Source organism: Canis lupus, chromosome 27, assembly GCF_048164855.1.
Source record: "Canis lupus baileyi chromosome 27, mCanLup2.hap1, whole genome shotgun sequence".
NCBI lineage: Eukaryota > Metazoa > Chordata > Mammalia > Carnivora > Canidae > Canis > Canis lupus.
The window spans coordinates 13,305,875-13,331,452 of record NC_132864.1 but is presented as its reverse complement, the minus strand read 5'-3'; the positions used below and the strand labels follow the sequence as shown (position 1 = coordinate 13,331,452).

The 25,578-nt window shown below is 38.4% G+C and overlaps 1 protein-coding gene across 8 annotated transcripts in view; it reads left to right on the top strand.

Annotated features, from left to right (window-relative positions):
* Positions 1-25,578, top strand: part of KNTC1 (kinetochore associated 1) — a 90,338-nt gene that overhangs the window by 43,432 nt on the left and 21,328 nt on the right. For 6 of the 8 annotated variants that reach the window (XM_072802345.1, XM_072802349.1, XM_072802343.1 and 3 more), the window contains 22 exons: positions 2,108-2,388; positions 2,948-3,120; positions 3,576-3,673; positions 4,317-4,455; positions 4,989-5,045; positions 5,561-5,724; positions 6,937-7,041; positions 7,431-7,559; positions 8,187-8,303; positions 9,516-9,625; positions 11,748-11,955; positions 14,487-14,576; positions 15,449-15,620; positions 15,709-15,767; positions 15,892-16,108; positions 17,347-17,420; positions 17,683-17,893; positions 18,010-18,119; positions 21,018-21,064; positions 23,098-23,176; positions 24,379-24,497; positions 25,237-25,372. In XM_072802345.1, coding sequence (XP_072658446.1) covers positions 2,108-2,388; positions 2,948-3,120; positions 3,576-3,673; positions 4,317-4,455; positions 4,989-5,045; positions 5,561-5,724; positions 6,937-7,041; positions 7,431-7,559; positions 8,187-8,303; positions 9,516-9,625; positions 11,748-11,955; positions 14,487-14,576; positions 15,449-15,620; positions 15,709-15,767; positions 15,892-16,108; positions 17,347-17,420; positions 17,683-17,893; positions 18,010-18,119; positions 21,018-21,064; positions 23,098-23,176; positions 24,379-24,497; positions 25,237-25,372 — 2,895 coding nt within the window. The remainder of the gene's footprint in view (positions 1-2,107; positions 2,389-2,947; positions 3,121-3,575; positions 3,674-4,316; positions 4,456-4,988; positions 5,046-5,560; positions 5,725-6,936; positions 7,042-7,430; positions 7,560-8,186; positions 8,304-9,515; positions 9,626-11,747; positions 11,956-14,486; positions 14,577-15,448; positions 15,621-15,708; positions 15,768-15,891; positions 16,109-17,346; positions 17,421-17,682; positions 17,894-18,009; positions 18,120-21,017; positions 21,065-23,097; positions 23,177-24,378; positions 24,498-25,236; positions 25,373-25,578) is intronic. The other 2 variants (XM_072802350.1, XM_072802351.1) reach the window with 2 other exon arrangements.

Genomic DNA, 25,578 nt, shown 5'->3' with positions numbered 1-25,578 from the left:
CTATTTATTTCCATAAATAAGTATTTCTACATTATGCTACCCTTTGGGAAAGATCACTCATATTTTGGGGAAAATATTAGTTTCAAAACTTTACATTTTATAAATATTGACTACACCATAGGTTAAGTTATGCAACCATCAAAAATAATGTTTATGGTGGCGTTCCTGGGTGGCTCAGTTGGTTAAGTGACACTCTTGATTTTGGCTCAGGTCGTGATCTCAGAGTCCTGGGATTGAACCCCCAAGTCAGGCTCTGCTCAGCAGTCTGCTTCTTTCCCTCTGCACGCCAACCCCAGCTCACACACACACGCTTGCTTTCTCAAATCTTTCTACAATTATTATCATTATTTTTTAATCTATGTAGTGATGAAGAAAGGGGAAATGCCATAGTGTTAACTGGAGAAGGTAACATGAAATTATCCATGCAGCCACAAAATGCTGGTGAAAGAAACTGAGAAGAAATACCAAGCAAATGGTCACTGCTTATTAGGTTAACCAGTTCTCAACTGAGGTGTGTGTTTGCACCCAGGGGATACTTGGCAGTGTCTGAAGATATTTTTGATTGTCACAAGTAGTGCAAGGAGGGTGCTGGTGGCATCCAATGGTAGAGGCTAGGGGTGCTGCTACAATGCACAGACAACCCCCACAACAAAGAATGATCCAGCAAGATTGAGAAACCTTGCTCTAAAGTGTGGCATCAAAACAGAAGGTCTAGGGGTGGTCTAGGGGTCATTTGGAAGAGCACCTGACTCTTGATTTTAGGATGAGCCCTACATGGGGTGTAGAGATTACTTAAAAAAAAAAAGGGAGGGGGCAGCCCAGGTGCTCAGTGGTTTAGTGCCACCTTCAGCCCAGGACCTGATCCTGGAGACCCAGGATCAAGGCCCATGTCGGGCTTCCTGTGTGGAGCCTGCTTCTCCCTCTGCCTGTGTCTCTGCCTCTCTCTGTGTATGGCTCTCACGAATAAATAAAAAATAAAAATTAAAAAAAAAAAAGAAAGAAAAAAGGAGGAAGAGGTCTGACTCACTATTTCTACCTCTTGGTATCCTTCCATGGGCCCCAGTGGGAATTTTTAATTGGGTCAGAAAAATAAATTCTAGGTGCGGAATTAGATACCAATCAGGAATAATTACAAAAAGGGGCAAAGCTGGGTTCTTCAAGCCACCTGAGTAGAATCACCCAAATCTAATACTTAATCTGGCCCTCTTGCTATTCAGGGCTCTGCCACAGCAGAGAACCATCCAACACTGAGAAATAGTGTCAATAGTGCTGATGCTGAGAAAATCCTGGGCTAAAATGGTTTTTCCTCTTTTCCAAACTTTTTATAATGTTCGTTTCATAACTTAAAACATAAAGTCTTACATTGTTAAGTTAAAAGGGAGTAATCTTTGAGGGAGAAATGAGAGGTTTGAGACATTCCAATGGTTTTCTTTTTTAAGATTTTATTTATTTATTCATGAGAGACACAGAGAGAGGGAGGCAGAGGCAGAGGAAGAAGCAGGATCCCCACAGGGAACCCAGTGCAAGACTTGATCCCAAGATCATGGATCATGCCCTGAGTCAAAGGCAGACGCTTAACCACTGAGCCACCCAGGCCTCCCCCGCCAGTGATTTTTAAAAACAGATGAAGAGGGGATCCCTGGTGGCTCAGCGGTTTGGCGCCTGCCTTTCGCTCAGGGTGTGATCCTGGAGTCCCGGGATCAAGTCCCACGTCGGGCTCCCGGCCTGGAGCCTGCTTCTCCCTCCTCCTGTGTCTCTGCCTCTCTCTCTCTCTCTCTCCCTCTCTCTCTCTGTCTATCATAACTATATAAATAAATCTTTTTAAAAAATTTTAAAAAATAAAAAATAAAAACAGATGAAGGGATGTCTGGGTGGCTCAGCGGTTGAGCATCTGCCTTCTGCTCAGGTCATGATCCTTGGGTCCCAGGATCGAGTTTCACATCAGGCTCCCTATGAGGAGCCTGCTTCTCCATCTGCCTATGTCTCTGCCTGTCTCTCTGTGTCTCTCGTGAAAAAAAAAAAAAAATCTTTTTTAAAAAGTAAAAAGAAAAAACAACAGATAGATGAAGTAAACAGACGTGTCATGCTATCCTGCTTGCCTTGCTAGGAGAGCTTCAAGGTCTTCCTGTCCTTCGGAGATTATAGCAATGGTTCCCTGGTCGCAGAGCTCCGCGAACAGTACATGAAAGCTTATGAAGTCACACAGAGCAAACACAAATCCTGGAGTGCCGCAGAGCCTGCAGCCACAGAGGACAAGAGCCTTAGCGCTAAGTCCAAGCTGCACAGACAGGTGCTGGCCCTACATATGTCCATGGAAGAGCAGGAGGCCGAGCTGACCTTGCGAGCCTTAAACCACGGGAATCTGGATGCAGCGCTGAGTAGGTGCAGGTGAGTCCCAGCCCTGTGCTTGCACAGCTTGTCTCTGGAAGGAACACTTGCTTCCTTGACTTCTTTGGTGATAGGGTAAGGCCAGTGACATTTTCATTTTCACAGAAGTGTTCTTGGTTTCTCACTCAGAGCCTAGTGTGGACTTCTGGGTCAAAAGCGATATCATAGGGACGCCTAGGTGGCTCAGTCAATTAAAAGCTTCTGACTCTTGATTTTGGCTCAGGTCATGATTTCAGGGTCATGGATGGAACCCTGTGTTGGGCTCCATGCTGGGTGTGGAGTCTGCTGGAGATTCTCTCTCTGCCCCCTGCCCCCACTCCCTCTCTCTTAAAAAAGAAAGTGGTAGCATAGAAGGCAAGTAACTCACATAGAGTCATTGGGTAACCTAATTGTTGAATTTAGGTTGCCTTTGTATTCTGACAGTTAATAGTGTCCCAAGTAAGCTGAATGTTATAAAGACATTTTAAATGATGGTGGTGGTCACATATTGACCCAAGAAAGGCAAATGCGTTTGCTTTTGCTCTGCGTGCTCTACCTTCCAACACATCCTTTCTTCCAGAGACTTATTTAAATATCACTGCAATGTGGACACCGGGAAATTGCTGTTTCTGACATGTCAGAAGCTTTGTCAAATGTTGGCTAACGATGTTCCGATGGCAATACCTGTCGGCCTCAATCTTCCTTCTGAAATACATGCTCTAGCTTGCCAAGCTGCCACCATCTGTAGCCCAGGTGACAAGATTTATAATATATATAGTTTTGTGTTCTTGGCTTCATTTCCTACTGGTCTCCCACATGCTGTCTCTATACAATTGGATGTTGTGGTGAGGACAAAAGATCCTCTCCATTTTACAAAGAGCCATTTATAGTAAATTCTCTATGGGGATTACTGTTTGAAAATATTTACAGGTATTAACAATGTCATTTCCGACTGTTGATACTCACTTTGATGGGACTGTGAAATTCCTTGCATCTCCATATATGATCTTATTTCTCAGCCGAGCTTAAGAAAAAAGTTGAACTGCATTATTTAGGGTAGTCATAGTTTTATGGAAGCTTTTCTCTCTACTTTGTGGCCTTTAGAATTTTGTATGTCAGTTACTGGAGGATTTTCTTTATTCCAAAGACATGAAATATTTTTTTGACATGAAATATTAGTGTAATGATTTTTCTCCATTTTCTTTCAGATTTTTTACTAGATGCTTTAGAACTATGTAAATATACCTTAATGGCAGTAGAGCTTTCCAGACAGTGCCAAATGGATGACTGTGGAGTTCTAATGAAAGTAAATTGCTTTTGGATTTCTTTTCCTTAAACAAAACCCCTGCCCATCCTTTATGTACCACTTTTAAATCACTTGTGTAGTTTACAAAAATACCAAATCTGTCTCTTATGTTTTCTCATCTGAGGCCAGAAAACTCAAGGGCTTGAGACCTCTTTTCCAGTCTCATTTATTGGCTACTTTAAGTTGCACTATCATTTAAAATGTTGGACCTCAGGCAGCCCGGGTGGCTCAGTGGTTTGTGCCACCTTCAGCCCAGGGCGTGATCCTGGAGTCCCAGGATCGAGTCCCACATCGGGCTCCCTGCATGGAGGCTGTTTCTCTCTCTGCCTGTGTCTCTGCCTCTCTCTCTCTCTCTCTGTCTGTCTCTCATGAATAAGTAAATAAAATCTTAAAAAAAAAAAAAGGTTTGGCCTCAAATGAGGCATCTCTGGACATTGTCCTTCTTTTAGAATAACAATTTAATCTTAAATTACGTTACTATACTATAAGTCGCAGACCTGAAGAAACAAACTACACTGTTGATTTTGACCATCAAAACTGTTTGGCTCTAATATATCTGATCCTGGGTTCTGCCTGGTGAAGGTGGTATTTGTGTTTTTGGAGTGTTTTTACTTGTGTCATTTCCATGTGATTTGGTGTTCAGACTTCCTTCGGAACTCACAAAGATCCATATGAAGAGTGGTCCTACAGTGACTTCTTCAGTGAAGATGGAATAGTTCTTGAGACACAGATGGTGCTCCCTGTTATTTATGAATTGATTGCATCACTTGTGCCTCTTGCTGGTAATTGTCACTTGTGTCATTTTCTGTGTATTTCTGCCTTATACTAGTTTTGACTGTGGAGGTCTGGAACTAGAACTAAACACCTTAATATGGTGAATCTGGCAGGCATAATGTTGAGCAAAAAAGCTAGACACAAAAGAATGTCTATGTACCATCTGATTTCATTTATATAAAGTACAAGGACAGGTTACAAGGAAGCCGTGCTGTTGGAAGTCAGGAGAGTGGTTGATTAGGTTACCCTTGGAGGTGGGCAGTGGCTAGAATGGGGGAAAGTGGGGGCTTCGGGTATTGGTAAGGTTCTGGGTTTGTTTGGTTTTTTTGTTTGTTTGTTTGGGTGCTGTTCTGTGGATATATTCACTTTATCAAGTTGTACACTTAATCTGTGTACTTTTCTGAATATATACTTAAATGGTTTTTTTAAAAGCGACAGTATGCTTTAAAACATTATATGATAATAGCATAATATTTAAATATCTCTTGGAATATGAGGGAGTTGTTTTATTTAGTGTTACATATTTTACTCTGTTTTGTAGAAAGCAAGAGATATCCCTTGGATTCTACAAGTTTACCATACTGCTCTATTAATGAAGGTATTTGACATCAGAAATGTTCACTGTTGTAAATACGCCAATACAGAAATTTGTTGAAATCATGGATACGAATCTGACTTAATGTTCTTGATATGGTTATTTAATTATTATGGTCACAGTGTTAATCTTCCAAAGCGTCAGGAGAGTGTGTTATTTGGCTCATGACATTAACGTTTATGAATCTGTTCATAAATTTTGGCCTTCCCTCCCCCCCCCAAAAAAAAAAAAAATTTTGGCCTTCCCAATGGAGAAGTGGTTTTTTTTTCCAGCTAATGACTTAATAAGCATCTCAAAATAGACAAGTTATAATCATATTTAGTTATTTTCTGGTTTAAATCAAGTCCATGTTAATTCTCTCATTTACTTACTTTGAGAACCAATTCTATGATCATCATCTCCACTGAAAACATAGGCTGTCCCTGGAAACAATTTTCAGTAATATCTTTCTTTCTTGAAAAAAATCTAACTGGATTAACATACTTTTCCTGAAATGAAACACTTCTATCATTTCACAGGAGACAACCTTATTTTACCTATTATAAACTCCATCTCTGCCCTGCTCCAAAACCTTCAAGAATCTAGCCAGTGGGAGCTGGCCCTAAGATTTGTCATTGGTTCATTTGGTACCTGTCTTCAGCACTCTGCATCAAGCTTGATGAATGACAGTCTGAGTGGAAAGGTATAGTTTTGAGAACAAATGCTTTCACTTTGGTTGAATATAGATAAAAGTACTGCCAAACAAAGGAATTTGGAGTTCACATTTTCTCTTTTGACTCTGAAGCAAGGAAATTGATAATTTGTCAGAGTTAAGAAATAGTTGCTGAGCAGCTACTAAGATTCGGGTGTAGTTCAGGGTTCTTGCACACTCATACTCAATCTCAACGACCCGAGAGTCTCCATTTTGCAAATGAGGAAGCCAACTGAGGGAGGTGAAATTAGTTGGCTGAGGTTTTAAGTTGCAGTGGTATGTCTACTTATTCCAAACTCAGTGACCACATTATGTCAAAACTCTGCTATTTGTTTTATTATGGCCCAAATTTTTATAATTGTTACCTGATGGCATAATTGAAAAGAGTCTAGAAGGGGTGCCTGAGTGGCCCAGTGGTTGAGCATCTGCCTTCGGCTCAGGTCATGATCTCGGGGTCCTGGGATTGAGTCCTGCATCAGGCTCACTGAAGGGAGCCTGCTTCTCCCTATCCCTAGGTCTCCGCCTCTCTCTGTGTATCTCTCATGAATAAATACATTAAAAAAAATTTTTTTAAAGTATCTAGAAGACAAAGTACCTGTTGATAATGTTCTTATGAAACTAGTCTCTGAGAGAATTGTATTCACTGCTATTCTATTGATGTTTATTAAATACCAATTTTTAAAAAGTTAACTTTATTTAGGTATAGCTTTCAAAATTGCACATTTTAAGTGTATCAGCCAATGTAGTCACCATGTCACCAACACCACAATCAAGAGAGAGTATTTGAAATGGTTCCTTTTTGCTCCTTCCTAGTCAGTTTCACCACAACCCCCCCACACATGCCCTCCGGCCATAGTGATATGTCATCATAGATTAAATGCCAGTACAGGGGATCCCTGGGTGGTGCAGTGGTTTGGCACCTGCCTTTGGCCCAGGGCGGGATCCTGGAGACCTGGGATCAAATCCCACGTCGGGCTCCCGGTGCATAGAGCCTGCTTCTCCCTCTGCCTGTGTCTCTGCCTCTCTCTCTCTCTCTGTGTGACTATCATTAATAAATAAATAAATAAATAAATAAATAAATAAATACCCATACATTTTGCATATAATGATGAATTTCCAAAGTTCCTTAATATTTAAGAAAAGGTTTTAGAATGATGCATAGATTGAAGTGGGCCTAAAGATTCTTTTGTTCTTTTCTAAAAGTTGTTTGGAGAGGCCACATTAGTTAAATCAAAGCATGTTGTTATGGAATTGAAAGAGAAAGCCGTTACATTTATCAGGGGAAATGCTACAACATTATTGTACAAAGTGAGTATCTGTTCTTGGTAAGCTCTCTTTTTTAAAATTAATTATTTTTCTTCCTCTCTTCTGGTTGCTTCTTATCTCTCAGTGAGGATAAGAGTTGGGTGGGGAGGAGGGGGTGTTGGGGTTTGAAGAGAAGCTATGGAATTGTCATGTAGGGGAGAAGAAAGTAGGAGTTCTGTGACATATAGAACTGTTAGAGTTGTTTCCTTAAATTTATAATAATGATAAAGGATGTTAAAACTAAGTAAACAAGTTGTAACTAAGTTACTTTAAATAACTTTTCCTGAAACACTCTTTCCTAAGGTCTGTAATTAAATTTAGTAACAACCTTCAGAAACCAGGTTCTGTTTTGATTGTAAAGACTGTCTTCTCTTGATACTTTCTTCTGATAGGTATTTAATTGTCGCCTCGTGGATCTTGACTTGGCGTTGGGTTACTGCACTCTCTTACCCCGAAAAGAAGTGTTTGAAAAACTCTGGAAGCTCATAGATGAAGCATGGCATAATTATGACAAAATTTTGGTATGACCGATGGAAGCACAGCTTCAGTTCTTGAAGTATTAAAAGATGTAGGGGAAGAAATGAAATTGGCTTTGCCCCCAGATCTTAAAGACTTAAGCAGAAGAAATGTCGAGCTCACTCACTTACTTTCTACCAGCTTTTCCTTGAGTAGTGGCACACTAATGAACTACATGCATGTTATAAGCATTGCTCAACCCCCAAAATTTTAATATTGTTTACTTATTAAATCTGTATATAGTCATAGATCTTCACTTATATTTACCTTAGTGTATTTGAAATCTTAGACATGAGCCAATGCTTTTTTTGTAGGACAAGGGTAATGGATACAAAAGTTCTCTCTGATGATATTTGTCTTAAAATTTGCTTTTTATGGGTGTTTTGTTTGCAGGTTAACCAAAATTTGGCCTTTTCTTTGAAGGAAAGCCAGACTAAATTTATGGTATCATACTACAAGTTGAATGACCTAATTATTGTATGAATAATGACCGTGTAGAAAGCAATATGTAACATTCTACACGTTACCACAAAGAGAGATTATGATTTTTATTGTTGGATTTCATCTAAAAGGTGTTAGAACATATTCACATATTTTATTTGCAATTGAATTTTATATTTTGATTTTTTTAGGCAGTATCTCTGGTGGGCTCTCACCTGGCCAGCCTCTATCAGGAAATAGAAATGGAGCTCAAGTTCTGCGAGCTCAGTACTGATGCCCGGTGGGGTATTAATCTTGGCAAACTTGGTGTGAGTATTCTTTGGAATGCCATGAAATTTCATCCATTGTGATGATTTCCCTAGGAAAACAAAGCTCTCATTGCCCTTTCTTTGGAGAAAGAATGTATATTGTAGACTCATAAATTTTAGTTATATTAAAATTTAATTGATGTTTTAAAGAAATAAGGACCGTTTGCTTCATTTCTTTTTTCTATATTTTTAAGGAAATTAGAAGAGGCTTGATATTTTTGTCTACTTAGCTTTCTCATTTATAGAAATATATCTAGTATTAACATCCAAGGTGTTTCAGACCTGACCTGTAACCTCATACTTTTGTGCTACTGTTTGGTTAAAGATAACATCAATGTATATATAGGTATGCCAAGAACTCTTAATAAGGAGGGACTGCTGGGTGGCTCAGCCAGTCTTCTGCTCAGGACGTGGAGTTCTGGGATGGAATCCCATATCAGGCTCCCTGCAGAGAGCCTTCTTCTCCCTCTGCCTGTGTCTCTGCCTCTCTCTCTGTGTCTCTCATGAATAAATGAATAAGAATCTTAAAAAAAAAAAAAAAAAAAAGAATTCCTACCAGGGAAAAATCATTTTTCACTTTGTAAAAACAAAACCCTATTTTCTTTACACTCTGAATGAAAAACATTTTATTTTATTTTAGTTTTTTTAAAGGTTTTTAAATTTATTCATGAAAGATGCAGAGAGAGAGAGGCAGAGACACAGGCAGAGGGAGAAGCACGCTCCATGCAGGGAGCCCGATGTAGGACTCGATCCTGGGACTCTGGGAGCACGCCCTGAGCCGAAGGCAGAAGCTCAACCACTGAGCCACCTGGGCTGCCCAAAACATTTTATTTTATACACACATAGTAAGGTTATCAAATGTGTAATCACTGCAGAAATGGTATGTGTTTTGATGTCTAAATCATATGCAGTCATGGGACTGGTTATCGCTAACAACCATGCTCAACTGATGAAGAGCCAAAGGTTAGTGTGACTAAGAGAGGTATTTGACCCACAGCCAAGTATACCTGAATCTTAGGGTGATGGTCAAGTGGGTGGGATGATTTAAAAAAAAAAAAGAAAAAATAAAAAAAATAAAAAAATAAAAGAAGATGGAGGAATCTAGAAAAATGTTTCTCTATAAAAAGGATAGTAAAAAAGTAAATTACCATGGTGTCCTTTTTCTAGTACATTTTACTTTATTGGGTTTTTTCTTTTGCTTTTTATTTCTAGATTTCTTTTCAGCCAGTTTTCAGGCAACATTCTCTCACCAAGAAGGACCTCATTAAAGCTCTCGTGGAGAATATAGATATGGACACAAGCGTCATTTTGGAATATTGCTGGTAATTCTTTAAACCTTAGTGGTATTTTTGCTGTTAGCTTAAAAAACAGGTACTCCTTACTGCAAGAAGATGATAATAAAGATGACTATGGTCCATGGACCCCTGATGTTTTCTTTTGTTTATCCCCAAACTGAGTAAATCTAGAACCAGATTAAATTTTCTTAAGTTATCATGTAACAGTGTTTCCCAGACTTGCCAAGTGATGAACATCACCTAAGTCACCTGATTTTAAATTATAGATTCCTGGGCCCTTCCCTTGTGGTTCTGACTCAGCAGATCTAGGCTGAGCCCCCAAGAATCTGATCCTTAATAGGAAGGAGTTCCAGATGATCCCCATGTTCAGAAAGTTTGGGAATATTGTTATGAGCAATTGAACGTATAAATCAGATTAACTCAGGGGCAGGGTCATCTTAAATTAAGACATAATGAAAAGTATGATTTAGGGAGATTTTTAAAAAATAATAAGTGAATAGAAAAAACTTAAGACTGAACGTTTTGTTTATAGATAATAATTCACTGTGATGAGTAGGAATAAATAATATCTCAGGTGTTTATCTAATAAATAGGATGACTAGTTTGGTGACACATTGTCAGTTTCAAAGTGCTTTCTCATACACCATTTAATTTTTACAATTTTTATTGCATATTATCACCAGTTTATATATGAGGAAACAAACCCATGTTAGGTAACCTGCTCAAGGTCAAATAATAAGTGACTGCTTTAAAAATATTAAAGGTGCTATATGACCCTTATCCAGTTTGTGACAGAAGTTTGTGAAGTCAGAGTTAGTGTTATGAGGCTGCCTAGCACAGAGGCACACAGGCCACATAGCTTTCAAACCAGGTAGGTACCCAGCTCTTCCTGTAGACAGAGAACAGGTTAGTGAGGACCCTGGCCATCACCATCCTGAACCTGTAAAGGCAAAGGCTCTCGGCTGTTCATAGCTCTAAGAAGCTCTAACTATACTTTGAAATAACAAAACTATGCCATTCTTCAGTTTGAACTGCTACAAATCCAGACTGGGATGCACACACTTTCTTATTTATTAATTTGAACTCCTGGTAGATTTTTGCATATTGTTTTAAGGGACTGACCCCATTTCTGAAATGTAAATAGTTAGAATAATGTCAAATTTATTTCACAATCTTACTGCTTGTGTGGCATTGATGATTTGTATTTGTGTGATAGTGACACTTTTACCTCAAGGAGTCCAGCTGAATAAATTTAGCTGGCCTTTAGAATTTCAAATAATGAAATTTTAAAATGGTCCTACTTAAAGCTTTTCTTGGTATTTCAGTTATTCTGTATAGCAAATTAAACTATCATCTGATTAATAGGACTTCAGGCATTGGAATTGTCTTTTTGTCTATATTAGCCTTATTCTTAATTTTTAAGTGTTTATTCTTTTTCTGATTCAAATGGAACATTCTAGAATCAAAGTTCCACATAATCTCACCCTTCAGGAATAATCACTGTTAAGAATTTGGCCTATATTGTTTTTTTATTTCCCCTATGCACATACTAACACACATTCTTTAAATTTCTCAAAAACAGAACCATACTTTACAAACCACTTTGTAGCATACGTCATTCACTTAACAAGATGTCTTATAAGACTGGTACATATAGCCCTTCTTCATAGCTCTTGAACTCTGGTATTCCTTTGTGTGAATAAGTTATTTAACTAACTCCTTATTGATAGATGATTGAGTTCTCAATTTTTAAATATTACAAACATTTGGTGCAGTGGACATCCTTATTTGTGTATCTTGGCTACATCTGTGAAGTGTATGAAAGTGGAATTGCAAAAATTAAATAAATAAATAAAAAGAAAGTGAATTGCCCTATTAGAGGAATTAAATATTTTCAATTTTATTACAAATTTTTCCCCAGTATTGTGTCAACACGGCCACCAAGAATAAGATCTGATTTTTAAAAGGCAGTTACTAACTCTGATGGCAGCTATACAATCGAATAATGAGGCTGGGCAATGAGAAAGTTATTGGAGTCCAGTGATGGGAATGTGTTAGGGAGAAATTGTACAGAAACATGCATATGGGAAGTTAGTAATGTAATGGAATACTTCTTTTTTTTTTTTTTTTAATGGAATGCTTCTTTTAGCACATTTCAGTTGAACTGCGATGCAGCTCTTCAGCTATTCATTGAAACACTGCTACACAACACCAGTGCCAACCAGAGCCAGGGAGACGCGAACACACAGTCTGCAAAGCAGCAGCACCCTAAAATCCTGGCTAAAGCTCTGGAAATGGTTCCTCTGCTGACAAGCACAAAAGATTTGGTCATCAGTCTTAGCGGAGTACTGTATAAGGTAGATGAATGGGGAAGTGAATGTATTGGGTCACTTCAAACATCTCTCCTACCCTTAGTTCATTTAGATATGTAGAGTAACAAGCTGGAAATGTAAGTCCTATATTTTTTTATAAATTTTTAATTTTGATAATTTTAGATTTCTATCTTTTTAATATAGCTTATTTTATAATATTTATTTGAGAGAGAGCAAGAGTGTGCACACACACAAATTGGGGAGGGGTGGAGAGAGAAGCAGGCTCCTTGCTGAGTAGGGAGCCCAACATGAGCTCAATCCCAGGACCCTGTGATCACAATTTGAGCAAAAGGCAGATGCTTAATCACTGAGCCACCCAAGCACCCCTCTTTTTAATATAATTTAACATAGTAGTTTTCCTGTCTTTTTTTTTCTAAAAATAGAAATAGCCTTTTCCAGATTTTTGAAGATAGCACATTCTTTGAAAAAGATCAAACTAGAGAGAAATATAAAATCAAAAAGTGAAATTTCTCTATAACCCCATGCCCATATCTATGTTAAAAATGTTAGTAGTTTGGTGACTATCTTAGGTTAAATATCCTATTCTATTACTCTTTTTTTTTCACTTAATATATTATCATTACATGTCAGTACACATATATCTGTCTCATTTTTGACAGATACATATTATTCCACAATATGGATGAAACACACTATATTTATTTTTTTATTTTTTTTTAAAGATTTTATTTATTTATTTATTCATGAGAGAGGCAGAGACAGTGGCAGAGGGAGAAGCAGGCTCCATGGAGGGAGCCCAATGTGGGAGTCGATCCCGGGTCTCCAGGATCACGCCCTGAGCTGAAGGCTGAAGGCAGACACTTAACCGTTGAGCCACTCAGGTATCCCGAAACACACTGTATTTAACCAGGCCTTTATAGATGGACATTTAAATTGTTTGTACATTTCACTATTACGTTGTTAAAATGAATATTTTCATATATGTATATGTACGTATTTGCCCTCTTCGTTTGATTATTTTCTTAGATCTTCCTGAGAATTGGAACTTTTAGTTTGAGGGATTGTTTCTTGGGGGAGTAAAAGTGGATAGAAGGGCGAGGACAATTATAAGACAACAAGAAATACTAAAGTTTTATATTTTGCGTGAAATTCAGCCAAAAATAATACAGACTTGCTCAAAAGTTCTAGGTACTACAGAAATCATCTTCCGGGGATCCCTGGGTGGCGCAGCAGTTTGGTGCCTGCCTTTGGCCCAAGGCGCGATCCTGGAGACCCGGGATTGAGTCCCACGTCTGGCTCCCAGTGCATGGAGCCTGCTTCTCCCTCTGCCTATGTCTCTGCCTCTCTCTCTCTCTCTCTCTGTGTGACTATCATAAATAAATAAAAATTAAAAAAAAAAAAAAACAAGAAATCATCTTCCCACTTAGTTCACTGTGGTTATTCTTGTGACTTTATTTGGCATTTAAGAAATGGGAAAAAAAGTAATGTGTGGGCAGAAACAAAGAACAAAGAGAATACTTCTTTCTTTTTATGAACATATATAGGTGCCACCCAATTAATTTTTGCATTTCAGTATATGATTAGAGCCAGAATGGAATCCTTTGAGAAACTTTTTCTTGGAGGCCTCATTTCCAGTTACATCATTTCCAAAAAAAGGTCCATTTCCTCCAATTGTACTTTTCCCATCTATTTTTTTTTTTTTTTTTTTTTTTTTTAACTTTTCCCATCTTAAATGGAAGACATAGAATTCTAAGTTAAAAGTCTTACAAGGGATGCCTGGGTGACTCAGTGGTTGAGTGTCTGCCTTTGGCTCAGGGCCTGATCTGGAGTCATGGAATCGAGTCCCACATCAGGCTCCCTACATGGAGCCTGCTTCTCCTTCTGCCTGTGTCTCTGCCTCTCTCTCTCTCTCTCTCTGTGTCTCTCATGAATAAATAAATAAAATCTTGTAATAAAATAAAAGTCTTACAAAATTTTGAAATTTTGATATATTTATTCTTTCTAGATTTTTAATACCCTAAGAACAGCTTTCTATTTTATTTATTTATTTATTTATTTATTTATTTATTTATTTATTTATTTATTTTTATTTACAGCTTTCTTTTTAAAGTTACTTTGGAAACATTTTAAAGAATGTTTATCTTCATAAAGAGCTAGTTTTAGAGATAAAAACATTTCAGATAAAACCATTTCAGTTTGACTTTTTTGTTTGTTTTTTGAGAGTGCTCATGAGGGCATGGGTGGGGGGAAGGGCAGAGGGTGAAGGAGAGAGAGAATCTTAAGCAGTTTCCACACCCAGCATAGAGCCAAACAAGGGGCTTGAGGCTTAATTTCATGACCCTGAGATCATGACTTCAGCTGAAATCAACAGCCAGACACTTAACTGACTGAGCCACTCAGACTTCCCCATTTCAGTTCATTTTTAAAACAATAATCTAACACCATAGTGCACTAAGGTTTTATATTTATGATCTGTACTGATGACCATTATTGAATAAAACCATCTTTTGGCCTGGCATGATCTTAAGTTTTGATATTTTTAAATTTTTATATAGTTGGATCCCTATGACTATGAAATGATTGAAGTCATCCTAAAAGTTATAGAAAGAGCTGATGATGAGATAACCAACATCAATATTAATCAGGTATAGCTAATATATTATACATTTAAAAATTACCTTTATGCTGCTTTTTGGACATTTACAGAATTGCAGTCATGTATTATCTTTCTGGACTATCCTTTCTGCTCTGTATTTTACTCCTGTCTTCTTTGAAAGGCATACAGAAGTAAAAAGACTTTTCATGCTTTCTATATTTTATCATTTACCTTAATCCTATTTTTGCTTTACTAAAGCAATTTAAACTTGTCCAAGGGCATGAAGTCACTGAAATACTAATTTGGAAGAATTAAAGCAAAATTTTTGTGATTCAAAAGAAGGGGAAAAGATGTATTATGTGGAACCCGAGTTCGAGTCCACTTACTACATTGGTAGGTAGGACTGACTCAATTCTAGTGCTTTCAGTAGTTTCTTAGTCTTTTCTGAATTTTGGTCATAGTAGCTTTTATCTCTTTTTAAATTGGATTTTAAAAATTAAGAGACAATGTGTTGATTCAAAAGGTTTTGCAGGCCCCCAAAATATCAGATTTAAGCTAACAAAAAGTAAAGGATGTAAAGGGTTAATTTTAGATCTACTGCTTATGTATTTAAAATGAAACCAAATATTTTTTAGATCTCTCATACTGTTGGGAGAAGGCATGGGAAACTGTCAAATTCACAAAGACCCCACCAACCACAGGATTCCATTAGTTTCTCCACACATAATTTCTTTAATCATTGTATAAATTATGGTTTTGATTTAGAAGGATAACCTTAGAGGTAAAACTATAGAAGTTTTGTTTATCTTTTTGAAAACAAGACCATCACAGAAATGGAAATCCATGATGCTATCAAGCTAGACAATTCAGAAACAGGATTGGTTTAATCTCACAGGAAATTACATTTATATTTTAATATAGGCATTGAGTCTTCTGAAACATTTAAAATCATACAGAAGAATATCTCCTCCAGTGGACCTAGAGTATCAGTATATGTTGGAGCATGTGATAAGTTTGCCATCAGCCGCCCAAACTAGACTGCCTTTTCACCTAATATTCTTTGGCACAGCACAGAACTTCTGGAAAATTTTATGTATGTTCCTTAATTTCTTATGACTGTTATTGAATAGCCAAAAAAAAATTTCTTAACCAAATCATATTTTTTCTCATTTCCTTTTTAGCTACAGAACTCAGTGAAGAATCTTTCCCAACACTGCTCTTGATTTCTAAGTTAATGAAGGTAAGATGTATCTTTATACCCTCTAGTTAACTTAGACCCCGTATAGAAGGATTTTATGTGGCTTTCGGGTAAAACCCTTAAAGGTGCTCATATAAAACAGACTTTTCTTTTCCTCTCTTTGAAGTTCTCTTTGGACACTCTGTATGTGTCTACTGCCAAGCATGTTTTTGAAAAAAAACTGAAGCCCAAGCTCCTGAAGTTAACAGAAGCTAAATCCTCAACACTGATTAACAAGGAAATAACTAAGATCACTCAAACCATTGAATCCTACTTACTGTCTATAGTTAACCCAGAGTGGGCTGTGGCTATTGGCATAAGTCTTGCCCAGGATATCCCAGAAGGTATGGATTCTTCCTCTAAATAGGCTCAAAATGTTTGGCTTCTTGTTTTGAACTTGCAGTAAAAAAGAAAATGGACTTCTCTGTCTTTAAGGAGAGGCATTTAAAGCTATTGATGTTAGTTTAAAATGTTGTGTGTCCTGTTTTCACTTCACTGCACTTGGTGCATTGCTGACATTGTTAAAATTTGCTGAATATTGAAAAGGCTCCAGTCAATTCAGCAAGGGTCCCTGAAGCTTATCAGGCTGCAGAGATGTGGGCGCTCCTCCATCTTGTTGGTAGGGATAGAAACTGATGTTTCCTAATATCCAGTCACATTTCTGGTGATAAATCTTTATATGTTCTTGCATAACCAAAGAACACACAAGCACAGGCACTTATTGCCATGTTTTTATTTGTAACAAGTTGAAAATAACTTAAAAAATTTTTTTAAAGATTTTATTTATTTATGTGAGAGAGAAAGAGAGAACAAGTAGGGAGGAGGGGCAGAGGAAGAGAGAGGAAGCAGACTTCCTGCTGAGCAGGGAGCTTGACTTGGGCTTGATCCCAGGACCCCCGGATCATGACCTGAGCCGAAGGCAGATGTTTAATAGACTAAGCCACCCAGGCACCTCAGAACTATTTTTTTTTTTAAGAGTTTATTTATTTATTCATGAGACACACACACACAGAAAGAGAGAGTCAGAGACACAGGCAGAGGGAGAAGCAGGCTTCATGCAGGGAGCCCGATGTGGGACTCGATGCCGGGTCTCCAGGATCAGGCCCTGGGCTGAAGGCGGCGCTAAACTGCTGAGCCACCTGGGCTGCCCAACTAATTTTTTTTTTTAATGCTTATTTGTCAGGAACTTGTTTTAAAAAGAGAGCATATAGGAAAAAAAAAAAAAGAGAGAGAGCATATTCATATAATGAAATACTGTGTAGTTGATTTGGAAAGATACCCAAGCTATATATATGTATATATATGTATATGTATATATGTACATGTACATGTATATGTATATATATATATATATATACACATATATATATAAAGTATATTAAGTGAGAACAGTGAACTGTACTACCTCTATGATCTTACCTCGTTTTGGTTAAAATGTATGTATCCTTCTGTCCTATTTAAATTGTATTTTTACTCTGAGAATGCATTCTCATTTTTAAAAAATAGTCTTTTTAATTTGACTCAAATACATTTGTCTTGAAAAGATTAACATTTGCTTAATTAAGGATCTTTGTCTTCTCAGGTTCCTTCAAGATGTCTAGCTTGAAATTCTGCCTGTATCTGGCTGAGAGGTGGCTACAGAATATTCCATCTCAGGTGTGTCTGAATTACACAGTGGATGGTTCCTGTCTCTTTTCACTTAAATTGTGCTCCTCTGGTATACCTTCTCATCTTGTCCTCATATCGGGCATCTTTAAGGGTTGTATGCCTAAAATGAAGAAAGATTAGGGTTTATGTAGCTATGTAAGAATGTAACTTAAGGCAGGGAGGGACCTCAATTGACAAAGATAGATTCTTCATTTCACCTGAGGTTTAGAGCATGAGATTCTCTTTTTACCTGTGTGGGTTTTTTTTAAAGGATGAAACACGTGAAAAAGCAGAGGCTTTGTTGAAGAAGCTTCATATTCAGTACCGACGATCAGGCACTGAAGCTGTGCTCATAGCCCACAAGCTAAACTCCACGGAATATCTAAGAGTGATAGGAAAACCAGCACATCTCATTGTCAATCTGTACGAACACCCTAGCATAAGTCAAAGAATTCAGAACTCGTCTGGCAAAGATTATCCAGGTGAAGACAAAATGCCACTTATCTTTCTGCTCAAGAACTATCATTTTGATTCTCAGTTATCTTTCATTGAAAACTTGGGTTTTTCTTTTTAAAATCCTTTATCTTGAATATCTCAGATATTCACACAGCCGCCAAAGAAATTGCCGAAGTTAATGAAATTAATTTGGAGAAGGTCTGGGACATGTTGTTGGAGAAGTGGCTGTGCCTGTCCACAAAACCTAGTGAGGTAAGTCCATTCTCCAAGAGGATCTATTGTTACATCTGTTATCCCACACTGACAGAAGCTTCTAATTAAGAGTTCACACTCTTAGAACAAGGAACATTTGCTGCTTTTAATACCTTCTGTTATCTGATGAGTTATAATGAAGTTTCCTTTTTCTTTTCATTTAAATATTGTTTTGCAACTATTTTACTTTTTTAATTGGTGATTCCAGATGAACTCTTATATAAAAGAAGTGGCCTGTTCTTAGATTAATGTGACTCTTTATTTGAAATAATTTTAAATATACTGAAAAGTTGCAATAGTTTTAAAGAATTCCTATACACCCAGCTCCTTCAGTGTTTAATATTTTGCCATATTTTCTTTGCCCTATAATATATTTACTTGTAATATCTTTCTGGACTGAGAATGAATTGCATATGGCATGCCTCTTTACACCTTAACAAGTTGATATTTCCTAAGAACAAGGCTTTTCTCTTAACCACATTATAATGATCAAAATTAAATAATTTAAAATTGATAACACTATTGATACAACACAGAGCTCAAATCTGGGCAGCCCGGGTGGCTCAGCAGTTTAGTGCCTGCCTTTGGCCCAGGGTGTGATCTCTGCCTCTCTCTCTCTCTCTCTCTCTCTGTGTGTGTGTCTCTTGTGAATAAATAAATAAAATCTTAAAAAAAAAAAAAAAAGAGAGAGAGAGAGAGAGAGAGAATCCTGCCTAAGTGGTATCATGTCCTTCTCAGGGTATGAAATGAGGAAGCATATGATGTCTAATTTGCCCTAATAGCTCATGTGAATTTAAATAACCGGGTGTCCCTATTACATAGTTAACTATATTTCCTTTTATAACTATTAAACTGAGACAATTTAATAACTTGCTCTTTTTTTTTAAATTTTATTTATTTATTCATAAAGACACAGAGAGAGGTAGAGACATAGGCAGAGGGAGAAGCATGCTCCCTGCAGGGAGCCCGATGCAAGATTCAATCCGCGGACCCAGGATCACAACATGAGCCAAAGCAGACTCTCGACCCCCGAGCCACCCAGGCGTCCCTAATTTGCTTCTCTTCAAACTCCTTTCCCCACCACACAGATAACCCAGTTTTGCATATGTTGATGATTTCTACACCAGTCTGCTTTTTTTTTTAAAAGATTTTATGTATTTATTAATGAGAGAGACACAGAGAGAGAGAGGCAGAGACACAGGCAGATGGAGAAGCAGGCTCCATGCAAGAAGTTTGATGTGGGACTCCATCCCCGGTCTCCAGGTTCACACCCTGGACTGAAGGCGGCACTAAACCGCTGAGCCACCAGGGCTGCCCACCAGTCTGTTTTGACTGTGGTAGGATATTGATCTTTTTAAAGGGATCTGGCTAATTGATTTGCAAAATGTCTCATTCTTACGATGTTTCTCATGATTAGATTCAGGTTATGTCTTTTTGGCAAGAACACCATGTAGGTTTTTTTTTCAGTGTATGACATCAGGAGGCATATAGTTTCAATTTTTTAGAGAAATAGTGTCGTTAACATCTAAACTTATGCTACAATTCAGCAATCCAAATGCAGAATTTTCTGTACTGCTTCTGTGTTTTCAGGCAGAACTCAATCAGGGAGACTTCCTTTATCTGCCTAGGCAGATATGCCTGAAAAAAAAAATCTATTTGTAAACAAATGCTGTAACTGAAATGACATTAGGTTTTTAATTAGTGTTGATATCCCTTAGTATTCAATGTAACAAGTATTTATTTATTAAGTGTCTACGAAGAGGGGTACCTGGGTGGCTCAGTCGGTTGAGCCATCTTTGACTCAACCAACTAACATGGTTGACCTACGCCTTTGGCTTAGGTCATGATCTCATGGTCCTGGATCGAGTCTCACATCGAGCTCCCTGCTCAGCAGGGAGCCTGCTTCTCTCTCTGCCTCTACCCCTGGTTCATGCCCCCTCTCTCAAATAAAATATATATTTTTTAAAGTGTCTATGAAGAGAAGGACTGAGCTTTATTGTACCCAGAAGCATAGCTAGGCCATATAGAATCTATGGTTGACTCAGAAACCAGCATGTTTTAACCTCTATGTAAATTTGGAGAATTAAACTCAAGCACCTTGAGGCCAGGACCTGTGTCTGTATCTAGCATCTTGCACATGGCTTTGTAAGTCCCTGTAGCTCAATACTGAATTACTGACCAACTCATTTCTAATCCATGGAGTCTTTTCCTTTTAAAAGTTACCCAGTGACTGTAAGCACTGGGAGATAGGAGCATTTATTTTGTTCACTCAGGCAACCCTTGTGCTTGGAATTGTGCCTGGCACATAGTAAGTGCTCAGCAAATATTTCCTGACTGAATAAATGTGAGGAAACTCTTTTTAACTTTTTTTTTTTTTTTTTTTTTAAATATGTGTAAGTTCCTTCTTTTTTTTTTTAAGATTTTATTTATTTATTCATAGACACAGAGAGAGAGGCAGAGACACAGGCAGAGGGAGAAGCAGGCTCCATGCAGGGAGCCAGATGTGGGACTCGATTCCAGGTCTCCAGGATCACACCCCAGGCTGCAGGCGGCGCCAAACCGCTGCGCCACCAGGGCTGCCCAATTTTTATTTTATTTTTTATTTTTTTAAAGATTTTATTAATTCATGAGAGAGAGATTGGGAGAAGCAGACTCTGGGAGCCTGCTGCAGGACTCAATCCCAGAACTCTGGAATCACTATTTGAGCCAAAGGCAGTTGCTCAACCATTGAGCCATCCAGGTACCCCGAGGAAACCCCCTTTTAAAAGGAAAAATCTAATTTCTTCTCTGTAAACATAATTCTGTATATTGGGTTTTTCATCTAGTTGTGTTATCTTATATAGTCAACAAACTTTTCTGTAGTTTTTTTTTACCTTTTTTTTTTCCACTTTTTCAAAGAAACCATCAGAATTATTTGAACTTCAAGAAGATGAAGCACTACAAAGGTACTTTTTCTTTACTTACATGTGTTTGTATCTTATTGCCGAGTTGGAATCTTACAATAAATCTGTCAGAGGTTGGTTTTGAAAAGATTTTCTTCATGTAACTTGGGTCAGAGTCTCTGAGAAGAATCACTTAATTGATATATGGCCATGAGTATATACAACTGTCTCCAGTGGAATAAATAAACAACCAAGACCCAGAATTTCTGAAACCTCAGTGAGTCCCTACTAATGTAGAGGGTTCCTAGAATACCTTTAGCAGAGGATGCACCTCAAGCAAAGGAGAACTCTTTTATTTTCTACAACTCTGGCTCCAGACCCCTATGTATTCTCTTACTCTGGAGAGCTAGGCTGGTTCTGATATGGGTCACTAGGATTCCTTTTACCTTCTAACCGAAGACTTGAGACCAAGGTTTCATCTAATGGGCTAAATCTAATTGGTCACGGCTTGCCTACTATATCTGGACCTAAATCAGAAAGGATGTGGTAATCCATTAATGATGCTTGGCATAGGCATGGGGGAGGGATTGGTGACATGCATGCCAGCTTTTTGCCATTCCTGCTCTAGACCAAAAGTAGGTCAAGTCACCTGTGAAGCTCTGCATCAGCCTTGGAGATCTGATAGTGAGAAAGGATGTAGAACAACAAACCCAAGAGAAGAATTTCTCCTGGTTTGGGCAGAGCTGGCTTACCACCCCCTCCATTCCTTCCTTTCCTGTGGACTCCACCTTGTCCTTGCTTAGTCTTTTAAACACAGGGGCACCTTTGTCTAATAAGCAAGAGGTAGATTCATCCTGCAATGTGTAACTGAATCAGTCACAACAGAAAGTCTTAGAGGGAAACCATTCAAAGAGAGAGAAGAAAAGAAAATCCTAGGGAGCTCCCAAAGGGATATTTCTTACCAATTTTGTAGCTTCTTGCCTTTTCCCACTGACAGTTCTACCCTCTCCCTCCTTCGTACCACATACACCCACCCTATCCATCTTACTCTCCTCTGGAAGGGGGCCAGTCAGGTCTGAGTCTAGAGGTTAAACATTTAACAGGTCCTATGAATTAAAACAGAATTCTCCATTATAGTGTCCAATGTACTTTGTAGCTATAGTCTGTATTAATTTCTTTTTTTAAAAAAGATTTTATTTATTTATTCATGAGAGACACAGAGAGAGAAAGGCAGAGACACAGGCAGAGGGAGAAGCAGACTCTATGTAAGAGCCCGACGTAGGACTCAATCCTGGGTCTCCAGGATCATGCCCTGGGCCGAAGACAGGCGCTAAACCGCTGAGCCATCCAGGCTGCCCTATAGTCTGTATTAATTTCTTTTTTTTTTTTTTTTAAGATTTTATTCATTCATTCACGATAGACAGAGAGAGACAGAGAGAGAGGCAGAGACACAGGCAGAGGGAGAAGCCAGCTCCATGCAGGGAGCCCGATGTGGAACTCGATCCCAGGACTCCAGGATTACACCCTGGGCCAAAGGCAGGCGCCAAACCGCTGAGCCACCCAAGGATCCCTATAGTCTGTATTAATTTCTTAAGTAGAATTTAGACTGTCAGAGATTGGGCAGCCCTGGTGGCCCAGCAGTTTGGCACTGCCTTCAGCCCGGGGTGTGATCCTGGAGACCTGGGATCGAGTCCCACATCGGACTCCCCACATGGAGCCTGCTTCTCTCCGTCTCCCTCTGCCTGTGTCTCTGCCTGCCTCTCTCTCTCTCTCTGTTGTGAATAAATAAATAAAAATCTTTTTTTTTAAATTTAAAAATTAAAAAACTGTCAGAGATTGATGAGCTGTTTTATAGATGAGAAGACTGAGGCCTAACATTTATTGTTTTTATCATCTTTAGCTATTATTGGAACTCACTCAAGAAAAGATTAAGCATCCATTAAGGGGAAAGGCAAAAATGTCTTTGACCCCAAACACTTCAGGCCCATGTTTGGGATGCCTTGTGACTTTTTCTAAGGACTGTAAAACAGGTCTGTTGTTTAGGTGCTCTATCACTAAATTAAAATCTAAATGTAATTTAAAATATTTTTCCCCAGAGTCTTGTATCTTCTTCTGCCTCGTCCGATTGATTACAGTTCAAGAATGCTGTTCGTGTTTGCAACATCAGCTACAACTGTAAGCCCTAGACATGGAGTCAAAACTCATCTTTGCATGAGAGCTTAACATTTTTTCCTTCATATTTACCATGCTTGGTATCATTAACAGATGTTTAACATAATGCTCACTTACACACTTATTCAGAGTACTGCATATCTTACATTGTAATCAGGATTATAGTGTCAGCAAGCCCCATTTAGTGCTGGCTTCCATAACGTCCTGTTTGGCAAACTGAACCTATTGACAATTCCCATGGTTATCTACATTCAAAGTTATTAACTCCTTGGTTAGGCAACATTCCTACTACCAGGGGCCCTGCAGGATGGGCTGTACCCTCCAGCCATTCCTCCTTCTCTCTCCACTAGACTTTAGCTGGCTAAATTTTCCCTTTTATCTAAAGGCAACACCATCTCTTTAGCCTTCAGGCTTTTGTCTCTAGGAATGTTCTGAGGTAGTTGGAACTGAGGGAGAGAAAGAGTGTAGAGCCAGGAGGCAAATGGGTCTTGGATAGAAGGAAGGAAAGAGGGGAAATCAGAGGTTGCTGGTTGTATGTCCTCGACAGCAACTGAGGAGAAAATCCATTTTTCCCCCTTGCATATTAGTTTATCTGATAGTCATAGTTTCAAATAAAAATAGTGGTCTGTGAAAAGTGCCTAGTTCAGCTCACAGTTCATTCATACATGTGCTTTTCCCTGAGAAACCGTCAGTCCTGTAGTATGCTTTACATATGCTTCCCATTTGGTCACACAGAACATTGATGAATACATCTTAATTAATTAATATGTATTCAAGCATGAACTCATTAATATATTTAAGAGTTGAAGTTTCATAAAATTAATTTTTACTGCTCCATCAAGAACCTTGTTAAGTGGAAGTCACTTTTGTTTGGCTGTAAAGAATGCCATGGCTGCCCCAGCAAATGGGTGTTCCTACCCTGACTAGCACTGGTTGTTTTATCCATCAGCGCAAATATCACACAGTCTAAAGGCAAATAACATCTTAGTATTAATGTGAAAGTAGTTTTGACCTTTTCCTACTTGAAAGAGTCTGAGGAAGGCCTACCAGGGGTCCATGGACCATGCTTTGAGAATCACTGGCTCCCTAAGAGAAGAGATTGACTGATTTTTTTTTTTTTTTAATGACATTTATGTTACCTAAGTTGAAACTCATGTACCCAACTACAGCATGCGTGTCTCTGCAAACCTGCTTTGATTTTACAGACATTGGGTGTGCGCCAGTTAACTTTTGCCCACAGAGCACGAGCTCTTCAGTGTCTCCTATATTTGGCTGACAAGGAAACTATAGAATCTCTCTTCAAAAAACCCATGGAAGAAGTGAAGTAAGTAGAATTTTTAAAATTGTGTTAATAAATAGGAAACACGGGTGCCTGGCTGGCTCAGTTGGTAGAACATGTGACTCTTGATCTTAGGATCATGAGTTCAAGCTCCAAGTTGGGTGTAGAGCTTACTTTAAAAAAAAAAAAGAGAAAGAAAGAAAAAAAAAAGAAACAGGAAATAGATCGGTTCTTTGGGAGCGTACACTTAAGCCCCTTACTTTGTAAGAGTGCATTAGAGTAGCTGTGTATATACCTAGTTCTGCTACGTTGAATGTCCTTGCCATTTTAGCAAAGGGGACATAGACCTCTGAAAACATTTTGTTCCCCTAGTTTTTTGAAGCATTTAGGAACTGAATGCTTTCTTAATCTTGCTCATATTGATTTCTTTCTAATATTCAGTGAATATATTTAGAAGCCTAAAAAATAGACATTTGAAAACAAGCAGGCCTAACATTGCCCTATGGTGGCTTTTTTTTTTATTTTATTTTTTTATTTTTTTTAGATTTTTTTTATTTATTCATGAGAGACACAGAGAGAGAGGCAGAGACATAGGTTGAGGGAGAGGCAGGCTCCCCATGGGGAGCCCAATACATGACTCAATCCCAGGACCCTGGGCTCACAACCTGAGCCAAAGGCAGACGCTCAACCACAGAGCCACCCAGGTGCCCTGCCCTATGGTGGCTTTTATCTTAAATGTAAATGTGGCTTGTAAGAATGATTCCCATTAATACCTGTTTTCCAGATCTTACTTGAAATGTATAACTTTTCTGGCATCATTTGAGACTTTGAATATCCCCATCACATACGAATTATTTTGCAACAGTCCTAAAGAAGGAATGATTAAGGGTCTATGGAAAAACCACAGCCATGAATCCTTGGTATGTACATGGAGTTGTCTGGGGTGGGGCCCCCATCTTCTCAGATGCTCTTGTATTCACTCAAATGCCTGAAACTGGAGAAACTCTTTATTCCTGAACAAGTCTACTGCTCTGAGACCATTTCTACTTTCCTAGCTTGATAGGTAACAAACAACTTGGAGGCTCCCCTTACCTCTGTCCCTTAATGCTTAGGTCCTGATCCCCAC